Consider the following 17,484-nt stretch of genomic DNA (forward strand, 5'->3'; position numbering starts at 1 on the left):
AAAACATTTAGGGAACACCATCAGGAAATGATCAGGAATATATTCTTAGGGAAGCAAATGCGTGGATCGAATCCAGTCAATAAAGAGCTGACAGCTATGAGGACTTGACCGTGTGCCAAGGACTGTGCTGAGCACCCAGTGTGCATGTGTCGCCTGTACCCTCACGTGCAACCCTACGAGGGCAGCACTATTATCATCCCTGTTTTACAAGAAAGGAAACTAAGGTTTAGGAAAATGAAGTAATTTACTGAAGGGCATAGGGTTGGCAAGGCAGGATTATAACCTACACCACGGCACCCCATGTACCCAGGCTGTCACCCACACAGCACTGCTTCTCGAACTTCAGCGTGCAAAGACCCACCTGGGGATCTTGTTAAGATGCAGATTTTGATGCAGGAGGTCTGGGGCAAGGGGGCAGGGGCTGAGATTCTGCATTTGCAACCAGTTGCCAGATGGTGAAGATATCACTGCTCCATGGACCACACATTGAGTAGCAAGGAAGGAGATATTACAAAAGTTTCCTGCTTCTACTTTCACCCTCTCACAATACGCTCTCTCTACAGAGGTCAGAGTTATTGTATTGGTTTCCACTGCTGTGTAACAAACAACCTCACTTGCCAGACTCAGCAGCTTAAAACACCACTACGATTTCTGAGGGTTAGGAATGAAGAGTGAGAGCAGAGTCAGAATAAGATCTAAAGTTCCAACAACCTGATGAAAGTGCACATTGGGCCCTGCAGGATCGGGTCCCAGACTACTGTCTCATCTGCTCTCCCACTCACCCCTAGATCACTCTAATCAACCACACTGACCCTCTTGCTGGTCGCACTCATGCCCCTGTAGGTTTTTACATGGGCTTTTCCCTCTGCCTAGAATGAACTGCATTCAGGTCTCTGCTTTTATACCTTCTCAGAGAGGCCTTCCCTGACCAAACTCACCATCTAAAACAGTAGCCTCTGTTACTCTCCAGATCTCTACTTTGCTTTGTTTCACAGTACTATCTGCAGTAAATAATCATTCAGCAAGTAGTATACTTCCCTGCCTCGCTGATGTTGGGCTTGGCCAATGGGATGTGTGTGGAAGTGACGAGTGCCAATGCCCAGCCTAGGCCTCAAGATAGCATCGTGGGTGTTTTTGTATACCCCTCTGATAGCTTTCAATCTCTGCCTTGACAAGAACGTGCCCCTGGTAGCCTGCTGATCTCAGAAGAATGAAGGCCCTAGAACAAAACTAAATAGAACCCAGTAGCCTAGAGCCAAGTGTAGCAAAGCCCAGGTGAGAGCAGTTGAACTGTGACTGGTCCGCAGACATGTGAGTGAGATGTAAATGTATGTTGTAAGCTGGGGGGCTTTCGGGTGGTTTGTTAAGCAGCATTATGGTGACAATAGCTACTGATACACTCCTCGACATTATCTTACCCATTCATTTGTGTTTGTGTATAGTCTACTGCAAGAATGCAAGCTCCATAAAGGCAAGGACTTTTCTTCTTCCCTGCAGCATGCCCAATGTCTAGAACAACGCCTGCCTGCCATAGTAGGCACTCAATAAATATTAGTGAATGAATATTAGTGGAGGAATTGATCCAATTGTCACACCTACTTGCTTACCCATTATGCTGTATTGCTTTCCAATTAGCCCCACGAATTGCAAAGTATTAACAAATAATTGTCTTGAAAATGAGTTCCAGACAGCATACCACACACCAGGAAAGCGTGACTCACACACCAGGTGGCATCTCTCTTCACCTGGGCCATATCACGAGTCAGCCAGAAATGACAACCAACCCTGCCTCAGAACGGAAGTGCTGCTTTAAATGACACTGGCTCCCCTGGTTGGGTGGCTGTCCCCAGAGGAAAGCCAGAGCCAGGGCTAATGCACACACAAAGGGAGGAAATGCACCCCACCCCCTGCCTGGAACAGCTGCACCAGGAGACACCCTGCTGGAAGGGAGGAAGAGGAAGCTCCAGAAAGCAGAGCAGCAATATGGGGGAAACTGAACGTGCCAGAGAAAGCGGAAGGAAAAAGGATCTGGACTTTGAATAACTGATTGTTGGGGCTTAATGGGGAAATAAATGTTAAGACCAACTCCTAAAGGTTTATTCTGTCCTGCCATCTTGGGGCTCACTTCGGATGGGAGTATATTGAATGAAAATGCTGTTCTCAATTCCGACCTATCAGCCCCATGGGTGGGGTGTTTTCCTTCACATACAGATGCTCAGTATGGGTCCACGTGTGCTGACGCAGAGCGTTACTCTCAGTGCTAAATGAAAAGCCAAGTTGCAGAATGGCTGTATGGTATGAGACCATAGTTACAGAAACTACATGTCATATTTATAAAAAACACACGCTATAATAAATACACACAAATGTTCACATACACAAGGGAAAAAACACAGAAAAGACACACACCTGTTAACAGTGGTTTCATCCGAGAAGCAGGTTTGACATGGGCCAGGAATGGTGATTCTCACATTTTACTTTCAAACACTTCCATCTGGTTTGATTTTTGTGAGTAATAAGTAGCTGGTCTTTTACAACAAAAATATGAATGAAGTCTTTTCCATTCAAAGATAGCCATTGTTTTTCCCCATAACAAACTGACACGCTGCTCCTTGCAGTATTTCCAGAGGTGGTCAAATGTGGCTGCAAAATGACATCTTGCTTCATGTGACATTTGTCAGTGGCAAGGGGCCCTTTCCTCGCTTGCTCTCTGATGTAGGACTGGCTGTGAGCTGCTCTGTAATGGTACACTTGGCGCCATGCCTCTGCTTGCCTTGTTCTTCTAGTTACAATAGTGTTTACTTGCTGCAAACACACTGACTTAACCCTGCCTGCCAAAGAACGGTGGGCTGCAGCCATGCCCAGTTCTGCCAACATCACCCGGGTCTGGGGAAGGAGTGTATTTCTCCCACTTCTCTGCACCATGTTTGTTGGGCTCCCGGTTACTCTTTCATACGCCAAGCCATCTACTAATAGCACACACAAAATTGATGGAGAAAGACTGCTCTTTCCATTTGGTCTTTAAAACCTCTCATATCTAAATATCTATTCATGAAACAGAACCTTTGGTACTTTTCAAATAGGAAAGAAACTGACGCACTAATATAATTATGTTTATATTGATACCATTCATTCTTTTTTCACTGTTCAAGGTTTATTTGGTGTTTTAGTTGGTATGACACTTGGGAAGACTGCTGCATTGCCTAATATGTAGATCTTTCTTTTTGCATTAATATGGCAACATACACTACTGCTGCATATAGTACACAAAATAAGATCCTTTAGAATAGTTATGCACAAGACGTGCAATACTGGATTTATACATTGGATCCCAAGATGTGACTGATTGGGGAAAAAAATTGGACGAGGCAAGTTGGGTGCAGGAAGCAGGAGTTATATAACACACAGTGAACACACATGTGTTCTGAAGGGCAACTGCAGCATAAGCAGCTTTGGAGGTGGTGCCTCAGAGGTCGTGGAACTATTTCACACTCGCCAGCTTAGGACTATGCAAGGTGAGCACCAGCCAGCATCATGGTGTAGCAGGAGGGTTTTACGAACCAATCCTATTTCTAACTTTAAGAAATTGATGTTTTTCCCAGGCCATCTTAATATCACTGCTTTAATCACAGATCAGATAGAAAGGACGCATCCTCCAACTGAAATCCTGTTGTAGCCAAGGCAGCGAAGTGCTCGGACATTAGGAGACTTTAAAGCTGTGGCTCTTTTTGGATCCTCCAGCGTGTGTCTACACTGTGCTTCAAACGGGCCTCTTCCTCAGGAGTCACGGTCACATTCACAGGTCTGAGATTCCCTCCTGTCCCAAGATGAAAGGAACACTAAGGAAGACATCACTCTTTATTCCAGAGAAACTCTTGATCATGTCTGCACTGACAGTTTACAGAGCACTTTCTCAAGTGTTGCCACGTTTGAAATCATTTCCATCCTCGTGACAGACAACCTGTTGAGCTAGACCGGACAGCTATTATTATGCCCAACTTAAAGAGAAAGAAATGGCTATTTGGAGTTTTGTGGTTTGTCCTGGATCATCCAATTGCTAGGTAGCAAAGTCAATTCTAATACATCAGTCTCAACCTACTGACTGCATGTTAGAGATGCATGTTAGAGTCACCTAGAGGCTTTAAAAAATACCCATCTCCTGTTCTCAGTATGGCCAGTTGAACAAGAATCTCAAGGGAATGAGGCCCTGGGTAGCAAGAATTAAAAAATAAAATCTTTCCGTGGCTTGCCTCTGGTTGGTGAGACACTGAAAAGAAAACTTGCCATGGATGACTTTGACACATAGTAAAGTTTGAGACCATCGCAATCTGTAGCTATACAAATAAGCCGGTGTTATGTAAGACTGACATGTGTTTATGCATCAGCAGAATTAAAAAGTCCTTCCTTCATGTTTCTTCTCTGTTTGGGGTTCTGCAGGGGAATACTGCCGACCAATAAAAAGGAAGGAACCATTCATACACCCAAACATGCGGAAGAACTTCAAATACCTCAGGCTAAGGGAAAGAAGCCAGATTCAAAGGCTATAACAAAGTGTAATTCCATTTATATAATATTCTGGAAAAGGCAAAACTCTAGGAGCAGAAAACAATTCAGTGATTTCCAAGGGGCTAGTGGGGGAAGGATTGACTACAAAGGGAATTTTAGGGGAGTAATATAAACGTTTTATTATCTTGATTATGGGTCGGCTTGTATACGTTTGTGAAAATTCAGAAACTGCATACTGAAAATGGTAGATTTTGTGGTATGTCACGCATACCTTAATAAACCTGATTAAAACACACACATACAATGAAATGCCACTACATACCCACTAGAATGGCTAGAATTTAAAAGACAGACCATACCAAGTGTGTTGATGGGGACATGGAGCGACTGGAACATGCTTGTGTTGCTGGTAGGAATGCAAAAGTGGTTTCTTCTAAAAAAAAAAAAAGAGGGACGGAGTTCTCAGCACAGGCAGGCCCAGGCTTGAGTTCTGGCTGTACCGCTTATCACTGTGTGACATAGGTTGGGCACGTGACTTAGGGGTGCTAGGCCTTGGTGTGTTCATTGACATGTGAGATAATAGTCATAGATACTTGCCTACTTTACAGCATTGGCACAGGGGAAAGGAGATAATACGTGTTTCTATAGCACCCAGCTTTGTTCTCAAGCAAGGCCCTCAATACATGTTTGTTCAACAAAAGAATGATCAGCTGAAGTCACCTGCCAACAGGAGGTGTAAAGCCTCTGTTTGAGTGAAATGGCAGGCACAAAACAGTGTTCATCACCCAAATTTTGTAAAAACTAAAATTTCCTATTGAATAAGAAAAACTCTAGAAGGATGAATACCATAATATAATTTTTTAAAAACTTACATATATTATCTGTGTGTTTCCACAATTGATATGTATTACTTGCACAATAATAAAAGTAGATATGTTTTTAGAAAAATTTGCTTCCTGGGGTAGGCTCCCCTCTCCAGCCATGTCCAAGCCTTCAATGGAAATAAGCCACAGTTTTCCCCTGGTACAAATTGGGATGGTTGTCCTGCATGAGTGGACCCAGATTTTTGTTTTGTACCAATATCCTCCTTTGCGAGCAAGTAATCTAAAAGTCTGGGGCCAGGCGTGGTGGTTCACGCCTAGAATCCTAGCACTCTAGGAGGCTGAGATGGGCAGATTGCTTGAGCTCTTGAGTCAAGACCAGTATGAGCAAGAGCAAGACCACATCTCTACTAAAAATAGAAAAATAAGCTGGGTATGGTGGCACTGCCAGTAGTCCCTATTGCCAGAGGGATCATAAGTATCCAACTGGGACAGGCCCCCTACACCTAGAGTAAGGCCTATCTCACTCTAAACCTTGTACTCCGTTTATACCAAGCTGTTTCTCCTTGGAGGAGTCCCTCATTCACCCCCAGTTTGCTCAATGCACAGATTTATTGTTCTCTGCAAGTAGAGATCAGAAATCTCCATTATTTTATTTCATTTTTAAAAATTTTGCAAGGCCACCAAAGGGCTGCTGGAGCAATGTCAGGCTGCTCAAATAATGGGTAATGATTGATGGCCTTTGTGATTCTCAGTTGTCACAATGCCTGGAGTGGGAGTTGATGTTGGGGGAGGGGAGGATTGCTAACATAGGCCACCCCGGGTATCCAGGCTGAGTTAGAATAAAATAAAACAAATGAGTAGAAGGCATAAAACACCACAGGCTTATTTAGACAGAATAAATATTCAGTGGATTCATCTGGTCTCTGCCTCTTAAATCATTAAAGAAATTTCAATCATTACAGCCCACAATAACCTCATTTGAACTTCACAAGAGAGCAGAATTTTCTCAATCAATTGTTCCCAACTGTATCCAGGATTTAAGAAACCAAACAGCACCAGTGATACAGCAAAGCATGACTTATCCCCAATCACACTTGGTAAAGGAGAGTTTTCATGGGACCAGATTTCATTCACAATATTCAAATAGATTAAAAAACAACCAACACTCTGTTTTGCATGTTGAAAGGATCTGACTTTCCAACCACTAAAGCCTAGTGTTTTAAGAGAAGAAACAAGACAATGTCTACTGCCACAGAAGTGCCTAATGTCTAATCATAAATATCAGGGATCTATTTACAATACTAATTAAAAAGTCACAGTTACTAAGAACAGTTCACTACAAATAGCTTTGCACATCATGAGACATTTCTATTGATGTGGTCGGTTAAAATATGTTTTTATGAGATGTCTGGCTAGTTTTGTCTTAGACAAGTAAAGATGTCAGACTTCTAGATTTAGAGGTCTCCTGGCATGAAGACTATGCAGCCTTAAAAAGGAAGATAATTCTGATGCAGCAACACATGGATGAACTTTGAGGACATTATGCTCAGTGAAATAAGCCAGTCACAAAAGGACAAATACTGAATGATTCCACTTATATCAGGTACTTAGGGTAGTCAAATGCATAGAGACAGAGAGTAGAATGGTGGTTGCCAGGAGCTAGGGAGAGAGGGAAAAGTGGAGTTATTGTTTCATGTGGATAGAGTTTCAGTTTAGAAAGGTGAAAAATTTCTGGAGATGGATGGTTATGATGGTTGCACAACACTGCGAATGTACTTAATGCCACTGAACCATACACGTAAAAATTGTTAAGATGGTCAATTTTATGTTATGTGCATTTTGCCACATACCCAAAAAACTTCCTAGGAGGCTATATTTTTCCTTCATGGTATTTGAGAAAATACAAGTAAAGATTTGTTAATTAAAACAAAAATCTTTCTGGCAAGTGTAGTAAACTCTACGTGGGAGTGGGTGAGGACAAAGTCTGTGTGGCTACTTGCGGCAAGGATCTATTTCATGAGTTCCTGAGAGTCCCTTTTGCTGGTCATAGGACGTTTAGTTCTACTGCCAAAATCAGCCCCCAAATCAGGAACTTGGATCAGAAGAACACATGGTCAAAAGGAATAAAATGATGGCTTGCTTTATATTTTTCCTATAGTATTTGTTTATTTTATTTCACATACTATAAAATTCACCCTTTTAAAGTTTCCAATTCAGTGGTTTTTATATTTACAAAGCTGTTCAACGACTACCACTATCTAGTTTCAGAACATTTTTATTACTCCAAAAAGAAGCCCTGTACCCATTAGCAGTCACCCCATTCTCCCCTTCCTCCAGCCTCTGACAACCACTAATCTAGTTTTGTCTATAGATTTCCCTATTCTGGACATTTCATTTAAATGGAATCATTTATTATAAACAGGAAAATGTGACTTTTTGTCTCTGGCTCCTTTTACTTAGCATAATGTTTTCAAGATTCATCCATTTTGTAGCATGTAACAGTACTTCATTTTTATGGTTGAATAATATTCTATCCTAACAATGTACCATTTTTTTATCCATTCATCAGTTGATAGACATTCAGATTTTTGCCTATTATGAATAATACTTCTATGAACATTCATGTAAAAGTGTGTGTGTGGACAGATGTTTTTTGATTACCTTAAATATATACCCAAGAGTGAAACTGCTGGATCATAAAGTGGAAACTCTATGTTTAACACTTTTTTTTTTTTTTTTTTTTTTTTTTTTGAGACAGAGTCTCACTTTGTTGCCCAGGCTAGAGTGAGTGCCGTGGCGTCAGCCTGGCTCACAGCAACCTCAATCTCCTGGGCTCAGCGATCCTACTGCCTCAGCCTCCTGAGTAGCTGGGACTACAGGCATGTGCCACCATGCCCGGCTAATGTTTTGTATATATATATATTTTAGTTGGTCAATTAATTTCTTTCTATTTTTGGTAGAGACGGGGTCTCGCTCAGGCTGGTTTCGAACTCCTGACCTTGAGCGATCCGCCCGCCTCAGCCTCCCAAAGTGCTAGGATTACAGGCGTGAGCCACCGCGCCCGGCTATGTTTAACACTTTGAGGAACTTCCAAACTGTTTTCGAAAGTGGCTGCACCATTTTATATTCTTTTCAGCAGTTTCTGAAGCTTCCAAGTTCTCTGTACTCTAACCAACACTTGTTACTGTCTTTTTGATTATAGCCATGCTAGCGGGTTTGAAGTGAAATCTCATTGTGGTTTCGATTTGTATTTCCTTATAACTAGTGACATTGAGCATCTTTTCATACATTTATTGACCATTGGTATATGTTCTTTGGAGAAATGTCTATTCAAATCCTTTGCCAATCTTATAATTGGGTTATTTATACTTTTATTGTTGGGTTGTGAGGATTCTTTATATATTATGGATATCAGACAGTTATCCAATATATAATCTGCAAATATTTTCTCCAATTCTATGGGTTGTCTTTTCACTCACTTGATGATGTTCTTTGAAGCACAAAAGTTTTTAATTCTGATTAAGTCCAATTTATCTATTTTTTCTGTTGCTGCTTATGCTTTTTGTTATATTAAACTGTTGCTTAATCCAAGATCATGAAAATTTACATCTATGTCTTCTTTTAATATTTTAATAGTTTTCACACTTTCATTTAGGTCTTTAATTAATTTTGAATGAATTTTGTAGATGATATGAAGTAGGAGTCTAATTTCATCCTTTTGCATGTGGATATCCAGCCGTACCGGCACCATTTGTTGAAAAGACAATTCTTTCCCCACTGAATGGTGTTGGCACCCTTGTTTGAAATCAATTGACCATAAAAGTAAGGGTTTATTTTTGGACTCTCAATTCCATTCCACAATATATATGCTTATCCTTATGCTAGACCATTCAGTCTTGATTACTTAGCTTTGTAGTTAAGTTTTGAAATATAGAAGTGTGAGTCCTCCAACTTTGTTCTTCTTCTCCAAGATTATTTTGGCTATTTTGGGTCCCTTGCATTTTCATATGAATTGTAGGAAGAGCTTGTTGATTTCTTTCAAAAAAAAAATCCAGTTGGGATTATGTTGAACCTGTAGATCAATTTGGGGAGTACTGACATCTTTATAATATTAAATTTTCCAATCAATGAACACAGGATATCTTTCCATTTGTTTAGATTTTCTTTAATTTGTTTAGGCTTTTTTTTTTTTTAACTGTCTTTTCAACTCTTTGGCCTCCATGTAAGTCCACTGGGACTTTTTCCTGCAGTGTAATTTGCCACTACTGATATTAAATCTAAACTCATTCCACTGACATCTATCTGATGCTCAAACTTGTGATCTAGAATGGGGCCATGTTTACCAGGAAGCTTGTTAACCTTCATACTCTAATTGACAAGTTACTGAAGAGGTTATAAACTTTTTAGCACAAGATACACATAGTACTCTCATATGTATTTGATAAGAATTTTTTACAGTACATCCTTCCTGAGGGCTAACATGGCATTATGAATCAGGCGCTTTAAAGGAACTCACCTTTTGGTCTAGAAATTCCGCTTCTAAGAATTCCTCCTACACAAATGACCAAATGTGCCAAGACAACAGCACAAAGATGTATATTGCAGCATTTATCACAATAATGAAAAACTGGAAATGACCTCAAAGTCCCAAACAGGAAAATGGTCGAAAAGACAAATTACAAAAGAAAAATATTATTTTCTATATGTTAAGGATTATATGTCATTTAATGTATTCAGAGTTGTAAAGTTTGGAAAGTTTTATACCAACAATGATTATCTTTGAATGATGGAGTTATCAATGACTTAAAAATTTTTATTTGCTTTATCTGAATTACTTGCATTTTCTAATTTTTTTTTTAAATGACAATGTATTCCTCTCTCTCTATATATATGGTAATATTATTTTTTAGGCAATACATGCCAGTCAACCCAGCTTTAAAAGGCTGGAGGGTAATTTTAATGATAACTGCAAAATAAGTTTTGGTAAAAATTATAAATCACTCTTTAAGACCTATTTTACAGAGAGTGGTGTTTCTGAGGTCTGGATGTTGGCTATGATATCTTCTGTTTCAAATTCATCTAAGGGTTTTCCCATGGGCCCTCCACCTCACAAAAATTCCCCATCAAAGCAAACGCCATAATCGCATATGATTCTTACCAGATAGGCTCTCCAGAAGGACTGAATGAGGAGAGTTGCTTGCTCTTCTGTCAGCAGGAGGGAGAGTGGGATTGGTGGCCTCGGGCTGAAAAGCAATAATATGGTCATATGCCCATGAGAATCCGTCCTTTAACCTTGGCATTGCCTTTGACAACATAATGGTCTCTCTTGACTAAGTGCTTCATCCATCCCAGTTCTTAGACAGTAACAATGTCATTTTTAGATAGAAAAGTATATGCTTGAGTTAGCATTTCTTATTTTAAAATCTGGGATGGGTTTTTTTCTAAACCAGCATAATCTTAAATCACTGTTAGCCTGCTCTACCTCTGAAAGACTCAGGTTGGTAAATTTGCATGTTAGTCCTGAAGGTGCAACATACATGTTATTGACATAAGATTATATGGACATAAAGGCAAGAGACAGAGGAATAGCAGCCTTTATACTACATTATGATTGAAACGTAATAAAGAACTCTTTCTCCAAGATTCTATGGAAGGAAAATTAAGTACTGTAGTTCATCTCTTTCCCAAAAGCAAAATATTGGAATTTATCTCTGATTAGTGTGCATTCCAGATTAATGTGATTTAAATTCAAGCATATTTTTTAGTTCGGCTACTACATCTTAATAAGAAATAAAATATCTCAAGTGCTGGGTCAGTTGACAGTGTCTGCTCTTGCGGGACTTTTCAGATTATGATGGGATTTTTATCATAGACACCAGATTGAAAAATCAAGACTACATATGCTTTTTTTCCCTAAAAATTTAATAGAGACAATAACTGTAGATATGGTCATATAAGTCTGTCTTAATTCTGGTTTTTTATTTTTCCCCAAAAGCAAAGCACAGCTACCTCTGGAAAGCAGAGATCAAGATTTTTCAGATACAGTACAAAGACATAAACCACTGAAAGGCTGTGGATCACATGGGAGCTGCTCCCAGTACAGGATCCCCAGAAATGACTTTGCAAGTGAGGGATTCCCAAGCGCCCTGGCCTCAAAGCTCTGCCTAATAACAGCTAGAGCTAGAGCTTGCAGTCATTCCCATTGTGCAGAGAGGCTGACTAACCTGCCCGAGGTCACACAGCTTATAGGTGACCTAGTCAGAACCTGGGCCCAGACCTATCTCATCCCAAAGCCCATGCTACCCTCGCAATAGCATGCTGACGCACCACACCTGAACGGGGCAAACATTTGCAGATGCCTAGCCTGGCACAGACTGCAAAGCTAGCTGGCAACAACGCATGACTCTCCAGGATCAGGGGTTTAATTTCCCTTTAAACTTTGATTTAAAAAGAAAGAAAGAAAGAAAAAGAAAACCTTAACACAGTATATTTGTTTGAATAAATGAATGCTCTTTTGAATTACTCCAGAATCAAAGAAATCAAAGCCAAGAAGAACACGGGAGCTATCAACACCATTTCGAGCCAGTGCGGGGCTGCTGCCAGGCTCCGGCTTTCCGGCTGGATGGATCCTTTCTAAGAGACCAAGTAAAGGAGATTCTTCCATTTCTTTGCAGAGATAATTACACCCTCAAAATGATAGCATTGTTAGCAACGTTTCCCTAATGTTCAGTTTCCATTTTTATTTGCATAATGTGGTGGGGGTATTTTGGTTCTGTTTCTGTTTTCGCCTCTTCTTGCCTAATATCCGGTGTCCTGGGCTGTGACGGCGCCTTCATCTTTGGCTGGAGGCGAGACGGCTCCTGCTTTCTATGTTAAATGTCATGCCTCACCCACCGTCTTTATTCTCTCTCAGTTGTGTGACACCAACAAATCACATCCCTGAAGTCCTTTCCCTTCACTGGTTAAAAATCTACAGCTTCTAGAGAGACCTTGGTGTTTCTAAGGAGACCTTGGTGTGTTGGCTGTGAGTTTAGAAGAAGGATGCCGTAATGCATTAACACTACTGTGTTTCCTCGAAAATAAGACCTACCCATAAAATAAGCCCTCGCAGGATTTCTAAGCATTTGCGCAATAGAAGCCCTACCCCGAAAATAAGCCCTGGTGACGGGTGTGGCTACGCAGCGCGTCTGCACACCCATGCATTTTGTCGTCTAGCGGTAAAGATGATGAGCAGCCCTTCTCATCTGCCCCATCGTGACAGCTACTATCCCAGAGGTGACCGGAAAGGTGCAGGCAGCCCCACCAACAAGGTTGGCTCTCCCTGTCAGGTCCTGGCCATCCTGTGCGTGCTGCAAGCTGAGGTTTGGGGGGGAAATAATGCATCCTCTGAAAATAAGCCCTAAGGTGTCTTCTTGAGGAAAAATAAATATAAGAACCTGTCTTATTTTCGGGGAAACATGGTAGCTGGTATTTACTGAGAGCTTTCCAGACCACTCCCGGCAGCCAGGCTGCTTGTGCTCCAGCCACGCGGTCCTCTGCAGCTCCTCATCATGTGACCTCCTTCCCCATCAGGGCCTTTGCGAAGGTGTTTTCCTCTTCCTCCAGTATGCCCCTACTCCCAGCCAGGGGCACCCTACACAGCTGACAGGCTGCTCCCTGCTCAAGGGCACCCGGCAGATGGGCCAAAGGACATTAAAATCCAGCCTGTGCTCTGCTCCCCCATCTGCCCTAGGGTAGGGACACCTTTTCCTAACTTGCTAAATTAATGCACCTTAGGGCTGGTGGGAGCCTGACACCTCTTTCTCCTGGTTTCCTCTTATTCCTTCTGATCTCCACTCACATGTTATGGAAAAATGTCCTTTGATTAGGTCAGGGCCCAGCAAAGCTTCCTAATATTCCTTCCTAGTCCTTGGCCCAATTTGGAGACGTAAGCCTGTGCGATTATCCAATTAATGCTCAAATCTTCTATGGTACTAAAAGCTCCATGAGGACAGGGACTGGTCCTGTGTTTGCTCTCCTTGGTAGCCCAGCACTGAGGACAATGTCTGGCACATAGCAGGCACTCTAGAAATACTCACGGGATGAAGCGGTCCCCTCTGTACCCAGCAGTGCACTAAGTGCTTTTTACATGTGATTTTGTTAAATCCTCACAACATGAATAATGAGCTATTGTCACCCTTCATTTAGAGCTGAAGAAACTGAGGCAGAGAGGGGTAAAAGGACTCTGTGTTCAAAGTCACTGAGCATTTCCTGCTGAGAGTGCAAAACATCCAGGAAACCCTGGGAGTGGCCTGAGAGAAGGGGCCAGCACACACGGTCATCAACATGAAAGTCAGGGTCTAGCAGCTGTTGACTGTTACACAGGAGACGACACAGTCATTTGCCTCCAAGAAAAAAAATGAGGGGAGAGGGGACAGCCATAATGATAGAAAATGCCCTCTTCATTGAACCTCACAGTAACGACTGGGCAGATATTCATTTGTCTGACCCTCCACAGGGACATCCTACGTGAGGACAGCTGAACAAAGTGGAGTTTGTCACTTGTATCCGAGGGGAGATTTGATGGCGCCTTTCTGTTCAGATGCAATTTTCCTGCTTTAAGTATGTTTTTCACCACTGATGTCACGGAACCCCCAAAGTAACAATACTCCTATTTCAGAAGAGCAGGAGGGAGGGAGAACTGCAAATCTTAGTACACAAACGGGGAAGCCCAACAAAGGGCTTTCACCAGAAATGAAACCCTGAACTGCTTTGCATCACAATGACATCTCCAAAAAGCAAAATGAGATTTCTAATAGGCCTTAAAGCAGTAATACGAGGCCACCTCTAGTGACATCCCTGCTTTCATAGCTAAATAATGGGGTGCTGTCTAGTTCCCAAACCAAGAATAAGTATGAGAAAGCCAGTGTAGATCAGGCCAAATGAAAAGGACTCACTCTTCGGAGAGTAGTCCCTGGGAATTAGCAATCATTTCAGCAGGCCAGCTTGAAGGGACAGAAGCCATGCCAGGCCCCTTTCTCTCTCTTGGAATCAGCACAACTGGCTTCAGGTCAAATAAAAATAAAGAGGCCACTGCTCATCACCAGGGAACTGGGGAGGGGGGAGGAGATGAGTGTGTCAATCACAGAAGGCAGCTGAGGCTCCTCCAGGGCTTCAATCAGACATCCTCAGAGCAGCCGTTTCTGTGTGTTCAAACGGGCACGCCAGTAGTGCTGAGTATGCTTCCAAGAATTGTTTTATTAGTAATGCTCATTTGTCATCCCCTCCTCCTTTTCTCCACTGTGAATTAAATATATTTGAACCGTAAGAATCGATGCTATAATTCTGAGAAGGAACAAAATTTATTTTTCTGGCCGGGTGCAGTGACTCATGTCTGTAATCCTAGCACTCTGGGAGGCGAAGGTGGATGAATTGCTTGGGCTCAAGAGTTCGAGACAAACCTGAGCAAGAGCGAGACTCCAACTCTACTAAAAATAGAAAAGTTAGCCAAGCATCATGGCGTGCACCTGTAGTCCCAGCTATTCGGGAGACTGAGGCAGAAGGATTTCTTAAGCCCAGGAGTTTGAGGTTGCTGTGAGCTATGATGACGCCATGGTACTCTACCCAGGGCAACAGAGTGAGACTCTGCCTCAAAATATATATATATATATATTTTTTTTTTCTGATTATGTCATGTATATATAAATGTATGTGCATGCAAGTTTGTGAACACACACACACGCATACTCACACTTCTTTCCCCTTTTCTGGATGCTAAGTAAAGGATTTGCATGACATAAAGAAGATATAGCATGCTAACCAAACAGATAATAAGAAAAACTGAGAAGTTAGTCTTCATCAATTTCTCCATCCAGTTCTCAGACAATTAAAGAGGTACATCCAAAATTATTTTTAAATAGAATAAAGGAAAAAGGAGAAAACTTTGCTTGAGATTAAAAATTGAATTTTGGGATCCAAATTCTATCCACTTTTCATTAGCTAAGAGATTAAGTTATTTCTTAGAACATGAAAGCATGACCCAGATATAAAGCTATTTACAAAGATGGCACAGGCCCTAAATCCATCATCATAAAGTCTTGCAATGGCCCAGTATTTGATAATGTCCATCCAACATATTTAGCAAAAGAGACCTTACCTAGTCCTTGCTGTTCACCTTAACTGGCTTCCCAAACACTCTATGTTGGAGGCATCACACTTTTGATTTAAGAACTTCAAATATTTGTAAAAGTACAATAGAGGTTATCTGGAATGGTACTTCCAGACATATGGTGACTAGCCATTGGAATAGAAACTCAAAGGATTCTTTCAATTCCAGCCTTCTATGAATAACAAGAATAGCTCCAAAAACCAGTGGAGCATCGCTCCCTGGTAGCCTGAAAGCACATTTAGAAATCATGGTTACTAAGTTATGATGTTGCTTTCACCCCCCCACTCATCTCCACCTTGGGAGATCAACAAGCAGTTATTACCCCAGCATCAGGCTGAATCATTCTCCTAGTTAAACACAGAGCTGAATCCTATTTTACCAACCCTATCATTGAAGCTGCATGTGTGTCTAGATAACAGAGCTCACTAAACAACAAACTACAAGAGCACGTGCTCACCCTGCAGGTTTCAGGTATAACTGTCTAAAAACCCAAGGCCGTAATACTTGGTGTTTTTGGAGAAAATATGCCCATATTGTGGTGTTATTCAGCTTCTTTGTAACTGATTACACGTTTTCTCTAGTGTGACTTAAGGGAAAACTTAAGTAAATCCTCCTCTTCCCCACTGTCCCTTCCCCAGCTCCAAAGGGTAAGCCCAGCCAAGGGGGGTATTGGGGAGGGCAGACCCTCCCACCCTGTGCAAACCCCTCACAGCGGATATTCACCTTTCTTGTGCCATGGACCCCTTTCTGCTTTGGTGATTTGGACTCCTTCTCAGAGTAATATTTTTAACATAAAAGTAAATACGTAGCATTATAGCAAACTAATTTTATTGAAATATATTTATCAAAATATTAAAAGAACAACTCATGCTATAGTAATATATGTGCTTCTAAATTATGCAGTAAATACCAAGAGTGAATACCAGGTCAACTAACTACTCTCAACTGAAATGAGTGACAAGTGTAAATTAGACTCCGTGATCTCTGCGACAACTGTAATGTGGTCTGAAAATATCTGTGATTGTTATTAGTGACAAAGTCACAGGTATTACAGATGCCAGTGAGGCTTCTTGCCCACATTCATACTTAAAGGGGATGCTGAAATTAAGTTACAGATTAGTGAAAATAAAGAGACAATTTCCTCCTTCTTCCAGGTTCCAGGACCTTCAACTCATGGACAGTTGTGGCCGGGAGCTGGGGGGAAGGAAGAAAGATGAGTTTTTCATCCAGTAAGGGATTGGATACTAAGGATCTAAAAATAAACAGTATGTTACCAACAATGTAACCAAAATGTTTGTACCCTCATAATATCCTGAAATAAAAATAAATACAAAAATTAAATAAAAAATAAACAGGATGAATCCTTATGGTGAAATGAGACTATCTAAAAACAAAGTGACCAGAAAGGTATGGAATTTGGCCAAAAAATTATTAAAGGGCTGTTTCCCAGATGGAAGAGGGAGTCCATGTAATGCAGTAGATGGTTGGTGGGGGGAAAAAGAAAAAAAACTTTTCATATTTTTATTCTCAGTAATTTGTGATTCTTCTTCAGTGGCAGAGCGGAGGTTAAATGCAGATACCCTCCCTTTTATCTGCTTCGTCATTCTGCTACTTATGTTTCACCTTACAAAAGCGGCAACTACTACTCTCTTAATAGTAAGGATAAAGTCAAAGCTATCATTCTTTGACTACCTGCTATGGGCCCTGTGCAGTGGATATCTTTCATTTTCATCTGCCCATAATGCCCTTCCCTCTTCTCGTGGTGTCAGCCCCCAGACTTTGCTGTGACAGCTCCCTGCCCTGCGTCGGGGGATGTGGTACACAACATCTGTCCCTCCTGGCTGTCCTGGCCAAGGAGTGCACCGAGGCCCAAGTGTGGCCAAGCAGATGCTGTTGCCCTGGAATGCAAATCTCGGGTGGGCTGGCAGAAACCTAGAGGATTCATCCTGGCCTGGTGTCTGGAAAACACGGGCCATGGGCCTGTGTTCCCTGGGTCCCCATATCTGC

The 17,484-nt window shown here is 41.6% G+C and overlaps 1 protein-coding gene across 4 annotated transcripts in view; it reads right to left on the minus strand.

Moving 5' to 3' along the window:
• IQCK (IQ motif containing K) overlaps window positions 1-17,484 on the minus strand; it is a 107,283-nt gene that overhangs the window by 40,652 nt on the left and 49,147 nt on the right. For 2 of the 4 annotated variants that reach the window (XR_012913483.1, XM_075995134.1), the window contains 2 exons: window positions 10,489-10,573; window positions 4,866-4,939 (listed from right to left, as the gene is read on the minus strand). Coding sequence is in view for 3 of the 4 variants with exons in the window: in XM_075995134.1 (XP_075851249.1) it covers window positions 4,866-4,939; window positions 10,489-10,573 (159 nt within the window). In the remaining variant the exon portion in view is untranslated. The remainder of the gene's footprint in view (window positions 1-4,865; window positions 4,940-10,488; window positions 10,574-17,484) is intronic. The other 2 variants (XM_075995135.1, XM_075995133.1) reach the window with 1 other exon arrangement.

Source organism: Microcebus murinus, chromosome 19, assembly GCF_040939455.1.
Source record: "Microcebus murinus isolate Inina chromosome 19, M.murinus_Inina_mat1.0, whole genome shotgun sequence".
In the NCBI taxonomy this organism is placed as follows: Eukaryota; Metazoa; Chordata; class Mammalia; order Primates; family Cheirogaleidae; genus Microcebus; species Microcebus murinus.